A 24,548-nucleotide genomic window follows, 5' to 3' on the forward strand; every position below is an offset into this window, starting at 1 on the left:
TTAAATGGGTGTGTTTGAATATAAAAGGGCAACATTTGGAATCATGGTGATAGAGATGTTCTATGTCCAACTTCAGTGTTAGTATACTGATTGTGATGTTGTACAAAGTTTTGCAAGATGTTACCCTTTTACATGAAATCTCTGTATATTATTTTTATAATTCCACATGAATCTATAATTATGTCAAAATTAAAATATAATTTCAAAAGGCCTCCCAAAAATCTATTACTTGTTAGAACTTCTTAATAATGTTTGTTACAAAAGTTCTTGTTCATTAAACCTTTTCTGAACCTTCAGATTTTTAAAAAGTTTCCTGTAAGTTTAGACAACAAAAAATCTCAAAATTATTATTGATAAAACTCTTTTCTCATTGTCTTCTCTTTGTATACTTACATGCTTAAAATGTCTCAAATTAATCTATTTCAAGGTAATTATACAAATAGAGCTAAAGCACATATGGCTATATTAATTTTTTGAGTTATTTAACAGTGACAAAATGTTAACAACTTGTATGCTGACTTTAGAGACTCACAGTAAGGTTATGATTCATGGATCAGATGACTGGGAGAGTCATAACCTGGAATTTAGATGGTTTCTTCCTAGTTAAACATAGTAAATATTGTTGAAGTCTTCTAATATAATTTGAGCCCACATATTTAATGCTCCTCTTATAAATTCCAATTGAAATAATCAAAGATATATAATACTAGGAAAGAGTGAAGGGGGATTTGTGATTCCATTGAAAATAGGGATGCTTGCCATCAACATACTTGAAAGCATTCTTGCAGACAAGACTAAATCAAGGGGATTACTGCTCAGCGTGTAAGTCAAGCAAGGTTACGAAAAGGCAACCTGAGTAAATGGATCAAATTTATACTAGAACTTGAACATCTAGCAAAGCTCAAAACCACAGGTAGCCCATGGGCTTTTTAGAAGGATACAAATCTATGAATGCTAATGGAAAGCACAAGTGACTTTATTGAATGACTGTGGTGTTACACTCTCAGCCTTTACTTGGCCCTGATGGTGATAGTTTAGTCGTTCAGTTGTGTCTGGCTCTTTGCAACCCTATGGACTGTAGTCTGCCAGGTTCCACTGTCCATGGGGTTTTCGAGGCAAGAATAGTGGAGTGTGGGTTGCCGCTTCCTTCTTCAGGGAGACTTCCCAATCCAGGGATCAAACCCAGTATCCTGTATTGCAGGCAGTTTCCTGCATTGCAGGCAGATTCTTTACCAACTGAGCCACTAGGGAAGCTTCTTACTTGGCTCTGCTGCTGCTGCTGCTGCTGCTGCTAAGTCGCTTCAGTCGTGTGCGACTCTGTGCGACCCCAGAGATGGCAGCCCACCAGGCTCCCCCATCCCTGGGATTCTCCAGGCAAGAACACTGGAGTGGGTTGCCATTTCCTTCTCCAATGCATGAAAGTGAAGAGTGAAAGTGAAGTCGCTCAGTCGTGTCCGACTCTTAGTGACCCCATGAACTGCAGCCTACCAGGCTCCTCCGTCCATGGGATTTTCCAGGCAAGAGTACTGGAGTAGGGTACCATTGCCTTCTTACTTAGCTCTAATGGTGACTAAATGACTCCTCAGAGGAGTCATTGAGGAATGAACTGAGGAATGAACAGTTCACTAAGGAATGAACAAGATTACAGAAAACTGGAAGGAATGATGCTAAAGCTGAAACTCCAGTACTTTGGCCACCTCATGCGAAGAGTTGACTCATTGGAAAAGACTCTGATGCTGGGAGGGATTGGAGGCAGGAGGAGAAGGGGAAGACAGAGGATGAGATGGCTGGATGGCATCACTGACTCGATGGACGTGAGTCTGGGTGAACTCCGGGAGTTGGTGATGGACAGGAGGCCCGGCGTGCTGCGATTCATGGGGTCCCAAAGAGTTGACACGAATGAGCGACTAAACTGACTGAATATCATAGTACTTTTGCTGATAATAGACTTCCTTTTTTTTGTCTTTTCAGATCTTACTATCAAGCATGGAGTTGACCTTGAGGATATAAAATGCAGCTCCATAGAAATTATGGCCATTCAAAATCAATATGAAACAGAGTACAGGCAACCAGGTAGAAATTTTGAATAAACCACTGAGTTTATCAGGGGATATCTATATATGATGTAAAAGTATAATACATTCACTTATAAAGTCTACTAAAAGACAGTTTTCATGTTTAAAACTTGATTATTGCAAACCAAGTTCTTTTATCTATCCCTTACATTTGTTCCTATCATTAACATCCTTCTAGCATCAAAATTGAATAATATATAGAGGGGAGTTACAAAGATTGAAGAAGAGGAGTGAAGGAAATAGCATTAATATTAAAAGCAGAAATCTTATAATTTTATAGTTCAGTAATAAAATTCTGAAAGAGATGGGAATACCAGACCACCTGACCTGCCTCTTAAGAAACCTATATGCAGGTCAGGAAGCAACAGTTAGAACTGGACATGGAACAACAGACTGGTTCCAAATAGGAAAAGGAGTACGTCAAGGCTGTATATTGTCACCCTGCTTATTTAACTTATATGCAGAGTACATCATGAGAAACGATGGGCTGGAAGAAACACAAGCTGGAATCAAGACTGCCGGGAGAAATATCAATAACCTCAGATATGCAGATGACACCACCCTTATGGCAGAAAGTGAAGAGGAACTCAAAAGCCTCTTGATGAAAGTGAAAGAGGAGAGTGAAAAAGTTGGCTTAAAGCTCAACATTCAGAAAACAAAGACCATGGCATCTGGTCCCATCACTTCATGGGAAATAGATGGGAAAAGAGTGGAAACAGTGTCAGACTTTATTTTTCTGGGCTCCAGAATCACTGCAGATGGTGACTGCAGCCATGAAATTAAAAGACACTTACTCCTTGGAAGAAAAGTTATGACCAACCTAGATAGCATATTGAAAAGCAGAGACATTACTTTGTCAACAAAGGTCCATCTAGTCAAGGCTATGGTTTTTCCAGTGGTCATGTATGGATGTGAGAGTTGGACTATAAAGAAAGCTGAGCACTGAAGAATTGATGCTTTTGAACTGTGGTGTTGGAGAAGACTCTTGAGAGTCCCTTGGACTGCAAGGAGATCCAACCAGTCCATTCTAAAGGAGATCAGCCCTGGGTGTTCTTTGGAAGGAATGATGCTAAAGCTGAAACTCCAGTACTTTGGCCACCTCATGGGAAGAGTTGACTCATTGGAAAAGACTCTGATGCTGGGAGGGATTGGGGGCAGGAGGAGAAGGGGATGACAGAGGATGAGATGGCTGGATGGCATCACCGACTCGATGGACGTGAGTTTGAGTGAACTCTGGGAGATGGTGATGGACAAGGAGGCCTGGCATGCTGCAGTTCATGGAGTTGCAAAGAATCGGACATGACTGAGCGACTGAACTGAACTGAACTGAATAAAATTTTACCTCAATATTAACAATCTTGCTGACCGTTATTACAGTTTTATAAATTTAACTTTTTAATACCCAAAGCAATCCTATCATTATTGTTAATATTACTATCTTACCAAATTTGGAAGGTCAGAATCATCTTTTATTCCACTGTAATGCCAGACTATGTTGCTTTCGAACTGTGCTGACAATACTGTTAGTTACATTTTTATCTGGATCAAATTAATCATCTATTTGGAAGTATGCTGTTTTATTTATGAGAGTGATAGAAACACATTGGCTTTGTATCATAAATGATCATTATTTTTTCAAACCCACTCTATAAAAATATAATTTTGTGCTAGCCCACCTAGTCTCCAGACATTTTAAGGTGAAGAATTACTCTCTATTAATACTGTTTGCTTAACATCACCAGTATTTAGTACAGAGATAAAAATAGCACTGTGTCCTAAGTCCTGACAGTATTAGTTGTCAGAATTTAAAACATTATTACACATAAAGTCTTAGAATTTATCTTAAATGGTAAATTTAATAAAGTTCAGTTATCATTGTATTTTTTTAAAAATCACCATTATCATAGTTGAGATACCATGTGATATATGTGTAGTCCTTTATATAGATGGAAATTTAAAACTGTTATTTTGTATTTCAAATAACCCAAATTTATTTCGATTGAAAATTTTTGTTGTAACAGAATGATTGAACATAATAGTTGCTTACAAAAGTCACGAATTATACATATTTATTCAATGTTTATATAACATGATTTTGATTGATTTTTATATATTCCAGAAGAGTTAGAAATGCCATTAACTCGTCTAGACCCAACAAACCACCATTCTTCGGTGAATTCATTATGTGCAGAACTTCAGACATTTCCATCTTCTCCTGTTTGTAAAATGTAAGTAAAGATTATATCTAGAACTCAGATTGCAATTCAAAAGAAGCAATCTTTAATTAAATCTCTCCATATAAAGTCAGTTTCCAAGATATTTCTGTGAAAAAAATGTAGGAGATTAAATGGTGTTTATAATAAGAAACTGATGGGAATATATGAACATATATGTACATAACTGTTTTTATATGCACAGAATATCTCTAGAAGGACACGTGAAAATCAACTAATGTTGGTTGAGCCCAGAAAGGAACTGGGTAAATGCAATTTATAGGAGCTACTAAGTGATAGAGCTAGGCTGTTTTATACTTTTAGTATTTTGAATGTGAATATATCACCATCAAATATAAACAACTCAAAAATTTTCATTTTAAACTTAAACCATCTGCTTAGAAAATTGCCAGTGGATGCTTACCAATGACACTGCCTCTACTGGCCCTCATTACCATGAATATGGTAATGAGTATACTATACAGTGTAGTAGTATACAAATATCATAGACTGAGTGACTTAAACAATAGAAATTTATTTCTTCATAGTCTAGAAGAGGCTAGAAATCTGAGATCTGGATGTCACCAGGGTTGGATTCTTCCTGAGGCCTCTCTCTTTGGCTTGTAGAAAGCTGTCTTCTCCCTCTGTCTTCATGTGGTCTTTCCTCCATGCATGTCTATGTCCTGATCTCTTCTTCTTAAAAGGACACCAGTTATACTGGATTAGGACCCACCCTAATTGCCCCATTTAACTTAATTACCTCTTTAAAGGCCTTACCTCCAAATATAGTCATTCTAAGGTACTGAGTGTTAGGGCTTCAACATATGAATTTGAACAGAGACACAATTCAGCTCATAGTGAGTAGTTAATAGCCCTGAAGTACAGCCAGATTGTCTGGCTCTGTCATTTACTAGCTCTGTGATCTTAATTGCCCTGTGCCTCAGCTTCCGTATCTATAATATTGGGGTAATAATAGTACATACTCTGAGTTCTTAGTTGTGATTGGCTAATCTGCCAGAAGAGAATGCTATTGGATTACTGGAAGCAACTGGAGCATCTCATCACTAGCTGCTCAGGCTTCTACTAATGGTTTCAGTAGAATGTCACAGCATAAAATAAAGAAAGCTGACGCTGAGGGCACCAATTATCTTCATCTTCTGGCAAAGAGGGATTTCCTTTAGGAGGAGTAAATTTGTTTTAGAGCTATGCAGAACTCTACCATGAACTAGAACTGTCCATATCAGATATAAGCTCTAACAAAATAACATTGGACAAGTACGGAAATTTGTTTAAATATTTTAATCCCTTTGTTAAGGTGCAAGATTTTTTATCTTTTATTTGCAGGGCCTGTATTTCTTTTTGTGTGCGTGTTCTTTTACTCTTTTACTTACTCCATATACCCTTCTTGTTGTTGTTAACTCTAAGTCATGTCCAATTTTTTGTAACCCTATGAACTTTAGCTTACCAGTCTTCCCTGTCCTTCACTATCTCCCACAGTTTGCTCAAACTCATGTCCATTGAGTCAGTAATGCCATCCAACCATCTCATCCTCTGTCCCCCTGCCCTCAATCTTTCCCAGCATCAGGGTCTTTTTCAGTGAGTCAGCTCTTCACATCAGGTGGCCAAAGTATTGGAGCTTAAGCATCAGTCCTTCCATTGAATATTCAGGGTTGATATCCTTTAGGATTGACTGGTTTGCATCTGTTAAGGCAGATTCTCAATTAGAAACAAAGACTAGCTGGAATTAATATAATCTTGAATTTCTCATATTGAAAGTATTTATTTAAACTGTGGTAAACTCATTTTAATCACACATGTTTTATACTTATTATAACTTATTGTTATAATTCAAACATCTAATGAGAATTTATGAAATTAAGTCTTATCTGTATTTATGATTTGCCAGTTAGAACAAAAAGACTTTCCAACTAGCCAAAGGTTTTAGGGCCTTTTGAAACAACTTTAAGAAACTGTCTCATCACTGGAAATCGTTTCCATTGGTTCATGAACATAAAAACTTAAAAATCCCTATTTAAAAATAAACTTATACATCAACTGTGAAACGGAAAACAAAGAGAACAAATAATTTTTAAAAAACAGAAAGGAAAAATAATATGTAATATTATTGTACTTTTAACTTGCTTTTATGGCCCTAATTACTTTTGTTTCAAAACACAACATTTTGGCTAGAGATATAAAGTGAAGTCGCTCAGTCGTGTCCGACTCTTTGTGACCCCGTGGACTGTAGCCTACCAGGCTCCTCCATCCATGGGATTTTCCAGGCAAGAATACTGGAGCGGGTTGCCATTTCCTTCTCCAGGAGATCTTCCCAAACCAGGGATTGAACCCGGGTCTCCCACATTGTAGACAGACACTTTACCGTCTGAGCCACCAGGGAATGATATAACCAGTTAACAAATATTTTTAGTTCCTACTACATGTAAAACTCTATGCTAGATTTTATGGTGCTAAAAAAATATCTGTGTGGTGTGAAGCCTTTTTTCTACATTAACTGATTGCTGAATTGTGAATATATTTTTATATATGACCAAAGAAAATATCAAATTCAGACATATCTTCAGAAAGTTCGATTAAGAAGGAGGTCATTTGTCTATATTGTGATCTTCTACTGGACTTGGTTTGCCTAAATATTTATCCTTCCTTTTAGTTTAAGATAATCACCTACAATCTGAGGTATCAGGTTGTCAAAGAGACCTTGGCAAGGTTTAAGAACTGTCTAGCTTTTCAAATATTACCACCACATGCAAGATTTTTGGGTTATGTGAGTAAATTGGGTGATTTAGACAAAAGATCTAGTTGTCTGCTACTACCCAGAATTGTCAATTGAACCAGCAGTGCTTACAGTTAGCATCTTCATGTATGTTTTATGGGGTTTCCCTGGTGGCTCAGATGGTAAAGAATCTGCTTGCAACACAGGAGACCTGGGTTCAATCCCTGGGTCATGAAGATCCCCTGGAGAAGGAAATGGCAACCTGCTCCAGTATTCTTGCCTGGGAAATCCCATGGACAAAGGAGCCTAATGGGCTACAGTCCATGGGGTCACAATATGAACAGAGAAACAGAATACAATCACTTTTCACTTAGGAGGGTGTGGGAGGTTTGGGGCATAGATTAAAGGGTTTGTGAATTAATGGTCTCTTCCCTGTTGTTGTTCTTATTCAGTCGTTTAGTTGTGCCTGACTCTTTGCGACCCTTTTATTTCTATACTAACTAATTGCTGACTTGTGAATATATTTTTATATGTGACCAAAGAAAATATCTCTAGACTGTAGCATGCCAGGCTTCCCTGTCCTTCGTCATCTTCCAGAGTTTGCTCAAACTCATGTCCATTGAGTTGGTGATGCCATCCAACCATCTTGTCCTCTGTTACCCCTTCTCCTCCTGACTTAATCTTTCCCAGCATCAGGGTCTTTTCCAATGAGTCAGCTCTTTGCATCAGGTGGCTAGAGTATTGGAGCTTCAGCTTCAGCATCAATCCTTGCAATGAATATTCAGGACTGATCTTTGGGCTTCCCTGGTGGCTAATTTGATCTCCTTGCAATCTAAGAGACTCTCAAGAGTCATCTCCAGCATCACAGTTCAAAAGCATCAATTCTTCAGTGCTCAGCCTTCTTTATGGTCCAACTCTCACATCTGTACATGACTACGGGAAAAACTATAACTTTGACCAGATGGACCTTTGTCAGCAGTTTTTTGCTTTTTTAAATTTTACTTTTTGCTCTGCTTTTTAATACACTGTCTAGGTTTGTCCTAGCTCTTCTTCCAAGGAGCAAGCAAGTGTCTTTTAATTTCATAGCTGCAGTCACTGTGAACAGTGATTTTGGAGCCCAAGAAAATAAAGTCTGTCACTGTTTTCATTGTTTCCCCATCTATTTGCCATGAAGTGATGGGACTGGATGCCATGATCTTCATTTTTGAATGTTGAATTTTAAGCCAGCTTTTCAACTCTGTGCTTTCACCTTCACAAGAAGCTCTTTAGTTCCTCTTCAGTTTCTGCCATAAGGGTGGTGTCATCTGCATATCTGAGGTCATTGATATTTCTCCTGGCAGTCTTGATTCCAGCTTGTGCTTCATCCAGCCTGTGCTTTATCCAGGTATTTTGCGTGATGTACTCTTCATATAAGTTAAATAAGAAGGGTGACAATATACAGCCTTGACGTACTCCTTTCCCAATTTTGAACCAGTCCATTGTTCCTGCTACGTACTAATTTTTGACCTCATACCTACTAATGAGCTGTATTTACTGATTTACACTGCTTGTCATACATACTTTCTTCTCTCTTAAATACCAAAAACACATCACTAACTTACCCACAAAACTGAAGGACCTGAACTAAACTTCAGGATCTTTTACTTCCTGAAAAGGTAGAGGAGACTGAAATTTTTTATAGTTCTGATCCTCAGCCAGTAGAAGCTCCAGAAATTCTATTTAGAATGGACTTGGGTCCACTGTTATATTGTATTATATATATTATCTAATATTAAACTTTAATTCTTCTTTTTCAGTAATTTGCTTACTGCTGAAGAATCAGCTAACAAATACCATATGCTATGGCAATCAGAAAGCTGCCGAAGCTCTCTGAACTCATTTTTGATCAGAGGTAAAAATTGATTTTGAATGCTAAATAAAAAGTGTAGATAAAAAGGTACAATCAGTAGAAATGTATTGTTGTTGTTGGACGTGGTGCTCTGTCCATGGGATTCTCCAGGCAAGAACACTGGAGTGGGTTGCCATTTCCTTCTCCATCTCTTTCCTTACTTAAGCTAAAAAGTAACGGAAAGCTCTGTGCCACAGTATCTAAAATGATAATTATTGTAAAATCTGATAAAACATATCTTCTTATTTTGGCTCATTATAATGAGAAAATTTCTGATTTAATAAATCTTACATTAATTCTTCAAAATATCATTGAATGTACTAATTTAGTAATTACTAAAATGGTCAAACAAAATAAAGTCTTATTTCCTGCTAAATAGTAGAATCATTTTAACTTCATGATATTTCCATAGATTGAAATAAACCTTTATGTGACTTTTGTTGCTATAATATTTTAGACTTTTACAAATATTAGCATCTTGAAAATTAAATAGTAGATACATTTGTTTTATTTTTATTCTAATTTGTAAAAATCTACTTTATAAGAGATTTCTAGTGTGGCTCTATTTTTTTTCTTTTCATTTTTTTTGCCCTGTGGATTCTCATATTTGTTGTTTGGTTTGTTTTGATTTTTTAAGTGCCAAGAATTGAAGAGCCCAACAATCAATATTCACTTACAGATTTGAAAAAGATATTTTCTGTTGAAGAAGAAAAACTTGTGGTTAATCCTGTAAATGCAGAATGGTGGAAAGAAGCAAGACTAAATCTGACAGAAACTTTGGAACCTCTAAGTACATATTTGTGTCATAATAATTTATCTTCTGATGATACTAAATTGGAGACATTTTTACCTACAAATGTGCCTCAATTAGAACGTAAGTATAATAGTAAATATCACTTCTGTAAATATTTTCATGATGAGAAAATGTTAGATATTGGCTTTCCAGGAGGTAATTGGGAAAATACAACTAAATTCCAGCATTTAATATAACTTTGGCTCTGCCAGAATTTATAACTTTGACCTTCACTAAGCCCCATTTTCTTCCTTGAAAAAATGAGGAAGTTTGACAAACTAATCCTTAAGTCTCTTGCTGTTCTAAAATTCTGTAGTCTCAGCTTTAAATCTCTAGACATTCTCAGTTAAAGAGACCTTATTTCCTTTTACAAATGATAATTTCTAGTTCATTTTCTGTTTACATCAGCCTAGGTGTAAACCAGCACCATTATTTTTTGACCTGACAGCTGAGTTTTAAGTGTTCAGTAATGTCTAGTAATTAGAGAAGGCAATGGCACCCCACTCCAGTACTCTTGCCTGGAAAATCCCATGGATGGAGGAGCCTGGTAGGCTGCAGTCCATGGATGGGGTTGCTAAGAGTCGGACACGACTGAGCTACTTCCCTTTCAATTTTCACTTTCAGGAATTGGAGAAGGAAATGGCAACCCACTCCAATGTTCTTGCCTGGAGAATCCCAGGGACGGGGAGCCTGGTAGGCTGCCGTCTATGGGGTTGCACAGAGTCGGACATGACTGAAGTGACTTAGCAGTAGCAGTGTCTAGTAATCTCTTTTCAACAATAGAAATTATCCTTTGATACCAAAAGGTTTAGTCATTAGGCATTTTTAAACTTGATACAATTTAAGTATTTTATTTAGAATTTTATATCTGTGGATTTTTTTAAAGATTTTATTCAGGAACTTTTTCTAGTATTTTATTTAGGAACTTTATGTCTATGTTCCTCCAAATTCCTTGAGCATATTTATGATCAATATCTTGAACTCTTTATTGAGTAGATTGCTTATCTTCATTTAGTTCTTTCTGGGGTTTTATCTTGTCCCTTCATTGGGAATATATCCTTCTGTCTCTTCATTTTGCCTATTTCACAGTTTTTATTTCTATGTGTGGGGTAGGTTGGTTATGTTTCCTAGTTTTGGAAAAGTGGTCTTTTGGAGCAGTTGTATATGTCCCGGCAGTGCACTCCCTTCTGGTCACTAGAGCTGTATGCGCTAGCTATATGCACTAGAGCTACTATGCACAGCCCTATGTGGGCTGTGTAGGCACTTCTGTTGTGGCAGGTTGACTAATGTGAGTGGTCTGATAGGTGTGGCTGATCCCTTGTCTAGTTGGTTGCCAAACCCTGTTCTTGTGTGGAGGCCACTGGCCACTAGTGGGTGGGGCTGGGTCACAAAGTGGCTGGCTGTGGAGCTGGGGACCCCAGGATTACTGTTGACTTACTCAGGGGTGGAACCAGGTCCCAGAATGGCTGGTTGCAAAGCTAGGAGTCCTGGATCTAGTGTCAGCCTGCTGGTAAGTGGAACTGGTTTTTGACAGGGCTAGCTGGAGGGTTTTGAGGCTGGGATTAGCCAAATAGTGGGTGGGTTTTATACCCTCAGGTGGCTGGCTTAGGAGCCCAAAGTGTCCCAGAGCTGATGTTAGCCTACTGATGGGCTGTGGTAGGGCTCAGATGATCCAGGGCTCAGATGATCCAGATGCCCACCCACTGGCAGATGGAGCCAGGTCCTGGGGTCTCATAGCTGATACTGGTCTGCTGGTGGGCAAGGTTGAGGGCTAAGAGATCCTGGGCTGTTGTCCAGCCACTGCTGGGCAGGTATGGTTCCTTGGCCTTCTGGTGGGCAGGACCACATCCCAGGGTGGCTGGGGGCTTGGGGGTCCTTCTAGTAGGTGGTACTGTATCCCCACACAGCTAGCTCCTGGGCCTGAGGAATCTCAGTGCTAATGCCCAAAAGGCTGGTGGGTGGGGCCTGACCCAGTGCTAAAAAGCTAGAGGGAGGATTTCAAAATGGCACTTATCAGCACTAGAATCCTCATGGCAGAACAAGTGTCCAAAAGACAGCTACTGCTAACATCTGTGTCCCGAGGGTGAGCTCCAATTGCCCCTGCCTTCTTGGAAATTGCTCCAAGATCAGCTGGTAGGTCTGACTCAGGCTCCTTTCAAAGTATTGCCTCTGCCCTGGGTCTCAGGGTGAGTGAGATTTTGTGCGCCTCTTTTGAGAGTAGAGACTGTTTCCTACAGCTCTCCTGAAAGAAAGCCCTAGAAGCCTTCAATGTCAACTATTCTGGGGACTCGCTTTCCTGGTGCATGACCCCAACTATGGAAGCCAGAAGTGGGGCTCTGCAAATGAAATTCTGGTTCATCCCCTAAAAGGAATCTTGTACCTGTTAACAGTCACTCACATTCTGTGTCTTTATAGATTTGTCTATTCTGGATGTTCTGTAGAAATGGAATCATGAAATATGTGGTCTTTTGTGATTAACTTACTTCATTTAGCATGTTTTCAAGATATGTCCATATTATAGCATGTGCATACCTTAATACAAAGTATTGATCAAGTATCTTGTCAAATTTTTAATTGGGGTTCTTTTAAAATGTTAAGTTATAAGAGTTCTTTATATATATTGGATATCGTCTTTTTTAAAGTGTATGTATTGCAAGTATTTTCTTCTGGTCTGTGGCTTGCTTGGTACATACTTTTTTGACTCTTACCTTAGAATAACTGTTAACTCTAGGGCTATGAGTAGCTGTAAGCCTATTGGCAACAGGCTGGAATTATTTCTTTGCCCAGTAACCTTAGCTTCAGTAATAGGAAAAGAGGTGCTGAATTTTTATCCTTTAAAAAATTATTTTATTCAGAGAAAACATTGATTTTAAAAGCAGTAAACAAAGTCCTCCTAAGGATCACATTATATTAATAAAAACCTAGAACTAAAGGTTATCTTAATACCCTAGTAAAACACCCATTTGGGCATGAAAATCATTGGATATTTTTATCTCCCATTTTCAGCATGGTTAGAACATGAAGATTGTTCCTCTCCTCTTATACTTATTAATGAGCAATCTACAAATGATCATTTATCACCTCCACAAAAGACTCCATCTCCAACTAAAGAAGTATCAGATTTGCATCTTTCTGATGAATATGTCTCTGTTGAAAGACCAAGAAAAGAAGAAAAACCAAAGAATGACCTAGAACTAGGTTATGGAATAATCCAAAATAAAGAAAATAAAGATCACTTGGAACTTGACAGCACAGTACCATCTACTGAATCATCTTCCTCTTCAAAAATTGAAAAAGCATCTTTTAAACATGGTAAAAAATGGGAGAATAATTTGGACCTCTTGAGCGACTTTATTATGCTGCGAAATAAGTATCCGACTTGTACCTCAAAGACTGAAGTCACAGACGATGGAAAAGATGGTGGGTAACTTAGTAATAATTTGGTGTAAGTATGATAGTTTCAAGGACTAAACAGATAATTTATTATAGAAAGTAAAGAAATAAAGTTCTTCAGATAAAACATGTTATTCTTCAAAGAAAATATCATTGATTCATGACACATCATATAAAGAGATGGATATGAGATAAACAGGTATAAATGTAGATATGTATTTTCCAAAAAATTTAAAAGCACATTTGAACTTGTAAGAAAAGCCACTATTTGTAAAAACACTTTCTACAGCTTAGTCATACAGATTCTTAGTATTTCTAACTTTTGCTAATCTTTCTGCCATTCTTTTTTCTCTTTTAGCTCACAGTTCTACATCAATGTTTTAACTTATATTTTAATATGTACTTAAGAATCTTTCATCCACTTGATTGCTTATTACTCCTTTTAACTTTACCAAAGAGTTTCTGTTTGACTTATAACTGTTTTACATTAATTGCTTATAAACATATCCAAGTAGTATATGTCATATCATTTCATTCCTGGTAAAAAAATTATCCTAGAATTCTAATACTCTAGAATATGTTTGACAGAGGTTACCCAAGTGAAACAAATACAAAACTACTTATGAGAGTTAGAGTATACATAGGTATAACTGTCCTATGTACTATTAATGTACACAAGGTCTTACCCCTAAATAAAGCGGAAGTAAAATATATACCAAAAATTAGTTTGAGGGTCCAGTGAGCTTGCTAACTAAACACCAGAATTGCGGAGAGCCCCAGACTATGCTGGACTGGGCCAAGATTCCCCATGATTGGGGAACTGCGTGGGATTCAAGACAGAAAAGCAGAAAAGAATGCTTGTTCCTTGTGTGCAGCATGATATGAAAGCCTTTTATAGATCTATTTAAAGTTACAGTACTTTGTCAGTCAGTGCATTTTCACAATGAAAAATTCAATGAAATTGCAGGAAAGTATTTAAAATCCCAGAATTTTATGACCCTTTATGTTGATATATATTCGCCCTAAAGTTTCTTTTTATGTAATAATTTGACCACCTATAACCTCCCTTGCTAGGAGACAACTCTATATGTAACAGATCTTTCTAACCAATTTGCACCATAATTCAGAGCATAATTTCTATACATTGAAAGAATGAGCAAAATAGAAAGAATTATCTTATGAATATAATACATAAATAGGAATTTTTATAAGATTTGTTGTTTTCAGGTTCATGAATGTTTTCAGTTTCTATTCATATTTGAGGCAAAAAAAAAAGAACTCAATCCAAAATTAGCACTGACATCCTTTTCTGGTTGTCATACTTGTGATGATATCTTGTAATAAGGGATGTTGGCAACAGAGAGAGGAAGCAATAAGAAAGGAGAAAAAGATAAAGAGAATGTTTTCTTGTTAAAAAGTTAGCCATTAATCAAACACATAGAAGAACATTCATGTTAGGTGGGAATGCTGCACTCCTGATGCTTCCTCAGTTAGTTTTATGTTCCTGGCCTCCTTGTCCTTTAATGTGTTCTCCCCAGAGGACCTGGAATGAATTCTGTGTATTGTAAATTTGAAAAAGAGTAAGTTGGCATAAGCCTGCAGGAATGAGCTGCCCCACGAGTAGCAGGCCTTCTCGTCTGCTTCTCTGTGTCATGCATCTTTTCCAAGCAGGTCCACAGCCGTGCAGAACCCTGGCCCGTCCAGTATAATCTGGGGCAGGGAAGGTACTCTGCCGAATTCAGGTGTTTATTTAACAAGCTCACCTGACTCTCAGACCAAGCTTCTTTCTCCAACTTAGTTTCAATAACAGAGGTAATGTTTTGGTATGTGTTTTTATTTCTTATTTTACCAGGGCAGAGAAGAACATTAGAATTTATTAGGCCCCCTCAAAAACTCTAATAATGATTATTTAATCATTATTAATAATCAAGCTACTTACATTATTTATACTTGCAAATAATAACAATCTAGTTTAGGATATTTTACTCTATTTTTTTTTTTCTACTGTGTATTTAAAGCTCATAGAAGAAAAGTAGAGTTACTGAACATTGTGTGCCAGGCACTAAATCACTTTTTAGAGAAAAATATGATACTGTCACTGACCTTGAGAAGCTTCCAGTATAATAGAGTGTACCAGACTTGCAGATAATTCAGTACAACGTTGTCAGTGCCAGGAGAGTATGCCGAGTGCTGAGGAAACAAAAAGGAGAGGCACTTTGCTGGCCTGGAAGTAGAGTGCGCAGTTACATAAGGCCTGTTATAGAAAATGCCTGAGAACTAAAAAGTAAGTACTAAGAAATGAGTTGAGTGTTGACTTAGCAACTGAACAACAACAAAGTAAGAAGTGATCTTATTAAGAAAGGATGGAGACAGGTAGGGTTTGGGGGCCTAGGAGAGGATTAGTAGCAGAGGAGGGGTATGTGGACAGTCACAGAGAAATGAAGTAGAATGGAATGTGCCTCTTAGATGTCAGGAACTGTCCTTGATGTTTATAACACCTCATAACAATATTCGTAGTAGATATATTAATCCATATTTTACACATGAGAAAACTGAGGCCCCATCAGAATTGGGATTGAAACTCTGATTTGATGCCAAAGTTCTTTCCTTTATTACCATTCAGCTTCCTACCCAGCACCATGTTAAGGCCATTGACCAGGATAGTGGTTCAGTTTAATACTGATACATTTCAAAGAACTTTAACAGTTAAGATCGTATTACAAGAAAGCAGTTTAATTAACATTAAGTTGCCCTGAACAATGCAAATTAATGTTTTCATTAGAACTTCAAAACGAAGAAGAAGTTTCTTTGACTCTTCAAGAAGAAAGCCCTATTGTTTGTAATAATAAAACCCTAGAGAAAACAAATCAGGAAAGGAGAGCAGATAATGTCATCGAAATTCCAGCATCAGGTATGTATTATGCTTTTTTAAATGCCCTCAAATTAAGTAAATTTGAAAGCTCATATATTAAAATGTTTCAAGATGGTAATGTGTTTCTAAAATTTAGGTGTCTGGAATATACCTTGTTTTCCATGTAATTTTCTTCACTTGTTTCAGATATTTCTTCATTCGAGTCTTACTTTCAAGTTATTTCCAAACTCAGAATGCCTTATGTACTGCCTCTGCCCTCCCTAACTTGCCCTACTCTTGTCCACTAAGTATTATTTCTTCTTTCATTTAACTTGCTGATTTCCTGCATTCATCAGAGAGGAGCAAACTGCAGCTCCTCAAACTGACTCTTCTGCCCAGTCTGGAAAAATAAACCATTAATGGTTGCTCTCTCTGTTCTCTTACCCACCATCAGGGTGGTTTTATTGATTCCTATACTGATTAAAATGATTTGTTCTGCTGTAAAGAAAACTTCTTTACACTGACTCCCAAAGAACAGCCTGCTTAAGAACATCATGCTCATTGTGAAAATCAATAAGGAAATAGATGCTAGTTCTTTAGTATCATTTCGTCTTTTAGTTAAATTTCATTTATGACCTTTATATGATAATACAAATCTTTAAATACTGATCTAGTGAAAACTAAAAATAATTTGTCACTGTTATAAATGTGTTCAGCTTAAGGTTATAAGCTAATAGTGGAGGGAAAATAAAAAACAGTATGTGATTCTCTTTATATGGCTCCTCATACCTTCCCTGCCAAATTAATTCAAATAACAAGATAGCCATAACATTATACTTATTCTACAGAGGTGTTTTGTTTTGTTGTTGCTAGTTTATTTAGAATAAACACCCTAAAATAAGCTGTTATACAATCTCATGATTTTTAACTCATGGGAATTTGGATGGAGTTCAGGTTTCCATGAAGTACCATGAATAATTGGTTTGTCAAAAAGAACATACCATCCTTACAAAAACACTACCTTTAATGTTTTCATTTTTGCAGATAGCCAGTGCCAAGCATATTGTCTCCTGGAAGCAGCAGCTTCTCCTATCTTAGAAAAACTTGTGTGCCTCTGTACTCTTCCTGCTGCTAACTGGAAATTTGCCACTGTCATTTTTGACCAAACAAGGTTCCTCTTGAAAGAACAAGAAAAAATAATAAGTGATGCTATTCATCAAGGTGAGTGCAAATAAAAGTCACACAATTTAAAAGAATGTGAATTTATGGATTATTAGAAAATGCAGAAATCAGTCACAGATGGAGGCATAACTGTAGTCCAGCATATGGCACCCACAATCCAATGCTGGAAGATCAGCTAAGCAAGGATGAAAAGGTAAAAAATACAAGTGTTCCCTGATTTTCATGTTTGCACTATGCCACTTTGATTTTACGAAAGACCTGCATAAGTATATGTTTTCACTAACTGAAAGAAATCAAAGAGGATTTTCGTTTTTATGAAAAACGGTATTTGCTTCTTTACTCCATTTCAGCTTATGAAAGTTTTCATAGGAATGCTCTGTTTTCAGATAGTGGGGGAAACCGGTATCTAGGATATACTACCCATAACTGTTCTTCTGTTCTTCCTGATTCTCAGTGATCACTGTTTATTTGCTTTGGTCTGCATTGATTAGATCAGTAGTTTTCAAACTTTTTAGCAGAACTCTTTGTTCAATGAATATTTCATGGCATCCCATTATATAAAACAGAGAAAAGCAGAGTTTCTCTAATTAACTTGTGCCTAGACTCCTGTCTTCCTGGCCTCACTTTTGCATGCAGTCTATCCAAAATCCAATCTATCCAATCAATAAGGTCTGGAACTACATGGAACATATTCATTAGATAATTCACCTGTCCCTATGAGTACCTGTCTTGTTGGAATCATCTTAAGACTAATATTCTCAGGTGTCTACCTCCAGGTCAAGGTGTTGCTTTGTGTTATGATCCCCAACCTTTATCTGAACATGTCGTCGCTCAGTCGTGTCCGACTCTTTGTGACCCTGTGGACTGTAGCCTACAAGGCTCCTCCGTCCATGGGATTTTCCAGGCAAGAGTACTGGAGTGGGGTGCCATTTACGTCTCCAGGGGATCTTCCCGACCCAGGGATCGAGTCCAGGTCTCCTGCATTGCAGGCAGACGCTTTACCCTCTAAGCCACCAGGGAAGCCCCACCTTTATCTAAACCAGTTGGCAAATTATGAGTAGTTTAATTTTCTTCTTGTTTCACAACTGGGAATCACTGACCATTTTCCCACCAGGAGTAGAAATAATTGAACATTCTTTGGGAGCAACAAGAGTTTGAGCTCTAAGATTAGCTGTCTGGGTTGGAATACCAGCTCCATCATTTTTTCACAGATTGACCTTGGGCAGCTACTTAAATATGTTAAGACTGTTTTCTCATCCATAAAATGAAAATCATAATGAACTTGTCTAATAGGGTTATTGTTATAAGTTCAATGAAATAAACAGATTATATACAGCTTGGCACCTAATAAGCACACAATAATAAATAGCATTTATTATTATTAAGCATTCTGATATATAGTCTAGAATTCTAATGGATATCCTGTTTTAAATATGTTTTTGCTTACCTAGGTAAAAATGAGGAAAGAGAAATGACATTCAAGTATGCTGCTCTCTTACACCTTTTGGTAACAATTAGAGATGTCCTTTTAACCTGTAACTTGGACACAGCATTGGGTTGGTGTGAAAATTTTTTATTTCCTCTTTTCTTCTTATTAAAATGTTTACTTTTCTGAAAAATACACTTTGTAAGAAATTATGTAGCTTCTTTATTCTGCATTAAACATTATATACATCTTGACAAAATATAATGGATTATCTATTTAATTCTCTTTATGTTCTTTAAAAGAAATTTTCTTATAACAACTACCATCACCTAGAAAAATAGGTTTAGGATTCTCTATTCTAGGCCTGAATTATAGACTCTTAATAGATTTGATTGTGTAATTATTATCATACCCTTGCTTTTTAATGTAAGATGACACTTTGCCATATTCATTTTAGATCTTCATTGAATGTTTGTGACTTTGAATCTTTGCTAGATGAAATATAGCTAAATTATTAATACTAAGATCTTTTGCAATTATTTTCACTTGTGCATGTAAATTAGGATATGAATTACTTCAATATTAAAAATCAACCTATTTTGAATGTATTGAAAATTTTAAAGATTTTGGAAAATTTTTCTAAACTATTAAAATCCTTAAAGTATCTATCTAACTACATTACTGCTCTCTAGACCCCTTACTGCAAGCTGTTTGGACTTGTTTAGTAATGATGTATTTATAGGATAATGTTTTATAACTTAAGTTTCTACAATTCATTTGGCAGTGCAATGGTTGAGACTCTGTGCTTCAGCTGCAAGGGGGCACAGGTTCAATACCTAGTTGGGGGAGCTAGAATCCTACATGCACATGCCCTGCAGTATGGCCCTCTGTTCCCCCAAAAAAACCATTATACATAACGTGAAAATAATTTTTCTCTGATCTGTAACCCAGACATTTTCTCTTATATATGACCCAGACAAATAGTATTCTTTAAACCAAGGTTTTGTTAAGTATTGGGCAGCAGCAAGTTATAATTGTACTCCCTCTACAATACTGGGAGTTATAATACTTGCCCAAATATTATATTAGTACAACAAACTGTGGAAAATTCTTAAAGAGATGGGAGTACCAGACCATCTTACCTGTCTTCTGAGAAACCTGTATGCGAGTCAAGAAACAGGGTGCTCAGGGCCGGTGCACTGGGATGACCCTGAGGGATGGGATGGGGAGGGAGGGGGGAGAGGGGTTCAGGATGGGGAACACACGTACACCCGTGGCTGATTCATGTCAATGTATGGCAAATCACTACAATATTGTAACGTAATTAGCCTCCAATTAAAATTAATTAATTAATGTAGAAAAAGAGTTAGAGCCTTACATGGAACAACTGACAGGTTCAAAACTGAGAAAAGAGTACGACAAGGCTGTGTATTGTCACCCTGATTATTTAACTTTTATCCAGAGTACATCATGCAAATTGCTAGGCTGGATGAATCACAAGCTGGAGTCAAGATTGCTGGGAGAAATATCCACAACCTCAGATATGCAGATGATACCATTTTAATGGCAGAAAGTGAGCAGGAACTAAAGAACCTCTTGATGAGGGTAACAGAGGAGAGTGAAAAAGCTGGCTTGAAATTCAACATTAAAAAAACTAAGACCATGACAATGGGTCCCATCACTTCATAGGAAATAAAAGGGGAAAAAGTGGAACCAGTGACAGATTTTACTTTCTTGGGTTCCAAAATCACTGCACATGGTGACTGCAGCCATGAAATTAAAAAGTGCTTGCTCCTTGGAAGGAAAGCTATGACAAACCTAAACAGCATATTAAAAAACAGAGACATCACTTTGCCAACAAAAGTCTGCATAGTCAAAGCTATGGTTTTTCTAGTAGTCATGTATGGATGTGAGAGTTGGTCCATAAAGAAGGTTGAGTGCTGAAGAAGCGATGTTTTTGAATTGCGGTGCTGGAGAAGACTCTTAAGAGTTCCTTGGACTGCAAGATCAAACCAGTCAATCCTAAAGAAAATCAACCTTGAATGTTCATTGGAAGGACTGATACTGAAGCTGAAGCTCCAATACTTTAGCCAACTGATGCAAAGAGCTGACTCATTGGAAAAGACCCTAGTGCTGGGAAAGACTGAGGGCAGGAGGAGAAGGGAGAGGATGAGATGGTTAGACAACATCACTAAATCAATGGACATGAATTTGAGCAAACTTTGGAAGATAGTGGAGGACAGAGGAGCCTGGCATACTGCAGTCCATGGAGTTGCAAAGTCAGATGTAACTTAGTGACTGAACAACAATAACCTTTAGAAAGCCCAACATGACGCTCTCCCTTTCTTCTCCAAGTAAAGCATTTGAATGTTGATGCTGGGTCAAGTTGTCTTGTCTCTATTATCAGACAACGATAGCCCTAGTTTACAGGACCTGAAACTAATATAATGGCATAGTGTCACATGCTGTTCTGTTTAGTCTCCTGTCTTTGTTATACTTTTCAGCTTCCATAAAAGATTGTCAGTCTTACCAACAACTAGGCTAACTGTTAAAGCAAAATAGTAAGACAGAATATCAGAATCTAGAATATCTGGGCTCCCAGGGAGAGTACAGGGAAAGGCATGGCAACCCATTCCAGTGTTCTTGCTTGGAGAATCCCCACAGACAGAGGAGCCTGGTGGGCTGCAGTCTATAGGGTAGCAAAGAGTCAGACACAACTGAAGCGACTTAGCATGCCAGCTCACAGGGAGAGTACAGTTGTGACTCACTCCTGCTCAGTACAGTTCAGTCGCTCAGTCGTGTCCGACTCTTTGCAACTCCATGAACTGCAGCATGCCAGGCCTCCCTGTCCATCACCAACACCCAGAGTTTACCCAAACCCATGACCATTGAGTTGGTGATGCCATCCAACCATCTCATCCTCTGTCGTCCCCTTCTCTTCCTGCCCTCAATCTTTCCCAGCATCAGGGTCTTTTCCAATGAGTCAGCTCTTTGCATGAGGTGGCCAAAGTATTGTAGTTTCAGCTTCAACATCAGTCCTTCCAATGAACCCCCAGGACCTATCTCCTTTAGGATGGACAGGTTGGATCTCCTTGCAGTCCAAGGGACTCTCAAGAGTCTTCTCCAACACCACAGTTCAAAAGCATCAATTCTTCGCTGCTCAGCTTTCTTTATAGTCCAACTCTCACATCCACACATGACTACTGGAAAAACCATAGCCTTGACTAGACAGACCTTTGTTGACAAAGTAATGTCTCTGCTTTTTAACATGCTATCTAGGTTGGTCGTAACTTTCCTTCCAAGGAGCAAGTGTCTTTTAATTTCATGGCTGCAGTCACCATCTGCAGTGATTTTGGAACCTGCCCAATACTTAGCAAAATCTTGAATTAGAGAAATAAGATTTATGGAGGGTTGATTAAAGTGTATTCACCTTTAAGTACTCTACATTTTGCCTTAAGATTATATGAGACCGTTGAGAGCTATATACTCTTGAATTTTTTTTTGTTACTCAAAGAAATGCATTTACTAAATCAAACTTTGGCATTACTATTTGGCTACCTTGAGGAATACTCATAAAAGTAAAATCTTTGTTGGAAAAATGTAACTTCTTAAACCCTAGCTACCAAGCCATGATGAATAACCTTGCTGGCTTGGATATTTTTAGTGGAAGGCTTTCTCACTCTTCTAAACCTCTCAAAATCAAAGAGCAAGTTAGGTTGACCTCCTTTCTTCTTCTGTGAATAGTGGCAGCAGAAGAAAGGTCCATATGGTCTGGCTGCCTACCCTGGACCCAGATTCTGTATGTTCCCTCAACTTCCAGTTTGTGTGTCTCTCCCAAGCTAGCAAGGTAATGAGTTTTAGGGTTAAAGGTTTAAAGTTTCACTTCTGGGCTTTAACCCAGAAATAAATGTGGTATTGTGTAATGGGTACTGTAATAGAGATACATAGTAACAGCACAAAGGATGGTGGTGACTGTTACGCTTTCAAGGGGAACATTTTCTGTAAATGAGTAAGAGTTTGCCAAGTAAATAAAGTATGAAAAGGTATTGTTGGCAGAATTAAGAGCCCAGAAAAATGATTCAGTGAGTGTGTGACAAACAGTTCCATGTGGCTAAATTGAAGAGTACAAGGTGGAAAACCATGAGAGCTAAGCCACAAGAAATAAGAAAGAGCCAAATCATGAAAAGCCTTTTTAGCTACAAAAAAGACTTCAGTCACTATTCTGTAAATGATAGGGAACCACTGGAACAGGGAAGCGACTGGACTAAGTTTTTCTTTCAGGTTACATCTACTGGCAGTACGGAGAATCAGTGGGAAGCTTTGAGATTAGGAAGCAGAAAGAACATAAGTCAACCTCTAAATTGCCCATTATTCTAGCTGTATTAATATAAAATTAGAATTAATATGTACACAATATAAAAATGAGAACATGAGCATTATACTTTTTATTTATTATTATATTTATTGCCCAAATATTCACTGAATAGCTGATCTACATAAGTTACTCTGCCAGGTCTCTACTCCAGTAATTCACAAAATTCATTGTGTAGCAGAATTGCTAGAAGTCTTTAGACATAGGAACCCCTGAGACTCAATCTAGATTTCTTGAATATGAACTTTCAAGGATAGGTCTCAAGACTCTGTGTTTACAGTTGCTTTTAGAGAGTTTGAATTTAGGCACTGCTGTTTTAGCAGCTACATAAATTAATTATCATCTATAAATATGGATTATGAGAGCTTATAGACTAATGAGGTTGTTAAGCCATATACACAAATAACCAGAAATCAAGTGCAAAAGCTGTATCGATGCCATAACAAGAAACTCTCAGTGAAATGTATTACCACAGGACTTCTTGGCAAGTAAGTGTAGATTCTAGGGTTTAAGAAGAAGGCAGTAGCATTTAATAAGTTAAAAAGCAGAAAAGGATGGGGAATATTCAAAGAATTTGTAGAGTGTATCCAGTGATATTGGTATTACATAGCTTAAAAACAGACATTTGGTATGCATTTCTCAGCTTTGCTTAATTTTAAGGGGATCATTCCGACCCAGAGATTGAACCTGGGTCTCCTGCAATGTGTTCAGATTCTTTACCATCCAAGCCACCAGGGAAGCCCAGTAAAGGAAAATGTAACTGTCTCTGCTATGCCCCTTACTTCCCTTTTAGATTTTTACCATGGAGTTTCTAAAAGAACAAAAAGACATGCTTTTTTTCCTACTTTTGTTTTTAACAGGATATTTGTCAAATGCAAAAGATATCTACAAAAGTGTTTTTGGTTCCTGTTTGTATGACATTTGGCGACAACTGGAGATAGTACAGTTTATAAGGGGGAAAAAGCCTGAAATCAACTATAAGATAAGAGAATTGCAATGCCAGATACTAAATTGGATGCAAAATGAACAGCAAATCAAGGTAAGTATTGAAATAAAGCAGATTACAACAATCAGCTCATATAAGAATTGTATGTAAGATAAAATTTTGCATTTAATTTGAAATTATGAAATAATGTAGTATATACAATTTGGTCCCTTGACAGTTTTCTCCCTAAGTAAGTTCGTCAGATAGAATCAAACCCAGAAAAAGGATCATTTGTGTCACTATTCATATGTCTTGAATTTAAAAAATACTTTCATTTTTATTATCCATAGCTTTCTATGGATTGATTAGTCCTTCAAATCTCAAAAATTTTGTTTTCTGCTTGTAAGTTCATGAACATATACCTAACACAGACCCCTGATAATTAATTTTTAGATATTGAGCCATAATCTTCCATAATTCTTTTTTAAAGCACTTTGTTTATTTCTTGGATTATATTGGGAGTTTTTGCCCACTCTGCCTCAAGCATTGGACAAAAACTTTGCATAAATAAAGATTTAAGAAAAAATACCTTAAAAAATCTTTTCAAGCAGTAAAACATCTACATATGGCTGATTCATGTTGATATTTGACAGAAAACGCCAAAATTCTGTAAAGCAATCATCCTTCAATTAAAAAATA

General features: G+C 37.2%; 1 protein-coding gene and 1 long non-coding RNA gene across 4 annotated transcripts in view; one reads left to right on the plus strand and one right to left on the minus strand.

Annotated features, from left to right (window-relative positions):
• LOC138988861 (uncharacterized) overlaps positions 1–15,311 on the minus strand; it is a 62,067-nt gene extending 46,756 nt beyond the window's left edge. For all 3 annotated transcript variants that reach the window (XR_011465030.1, XR_011465032.1, XR_011465031.1), the window contains exon 1: positions 15,197–15,311. This is a non-coding gene — a long non-coding RNA (uncharacterized lncRNA). The remainder of the gene's footprint in view (positions 1–15,196) is intronic.
• The window catches only part of SHOC1 (shortage in chiasmata 1), an 84,032-nt gene that overhangs the window by 21,224 nt on the left and 38,260 nt on the right, over positions 1–24,548 (plus strand). Inside the window, exons 8-16 of the mRNA XM_070376077.1 lie at positions 1,972–2,073; positions 4,195–4,303; positions 8,816–8,910; positions 9,545–9,781; positions 12,707–13,120; positions 15,876–16,004; positions 16,989–17,165; positions 18,578–18,682; positions 23,785–23,963. Of these exons, the coding sequence (XP_070232178.1) occupies positions 1,972–2,073; positions 4,195–4,303; positions 8,816–8,910; positions 9,545–9,781; positions 12,707–13,120; positions 15,876–16,004; positions 16,989–17,165; positions 18,578–18,682; positions 23,785–23,963 (1,547 nt within the window). The remainder of the gene's footprint in view (positions 1–1,971; positions 2,074–4,194; positions 4,304–8,815; positions 8,911–9,544; positions 9,782–12,706; positions 13,121–15,875; positions 16,005–16,988; positions 17,166–18,577; positions 18,683–23,784; positions 23,964–24,548) is intronic.

Source organism: Bos mutus, chromosome 8, assembly GCF_027580195.1.
Source record: "Bos mutus isolate GX-2022 chromosome 8, NWIPB_WYAK_1.1, whole genome shotgun sequence".
Taxonomy (NCBI): domain Eukaryota; kingdom Metazoa; phylum Chordata; class Mammalia; order Artiodactyla; family Bovidae; genus Bos; species Bos mutus.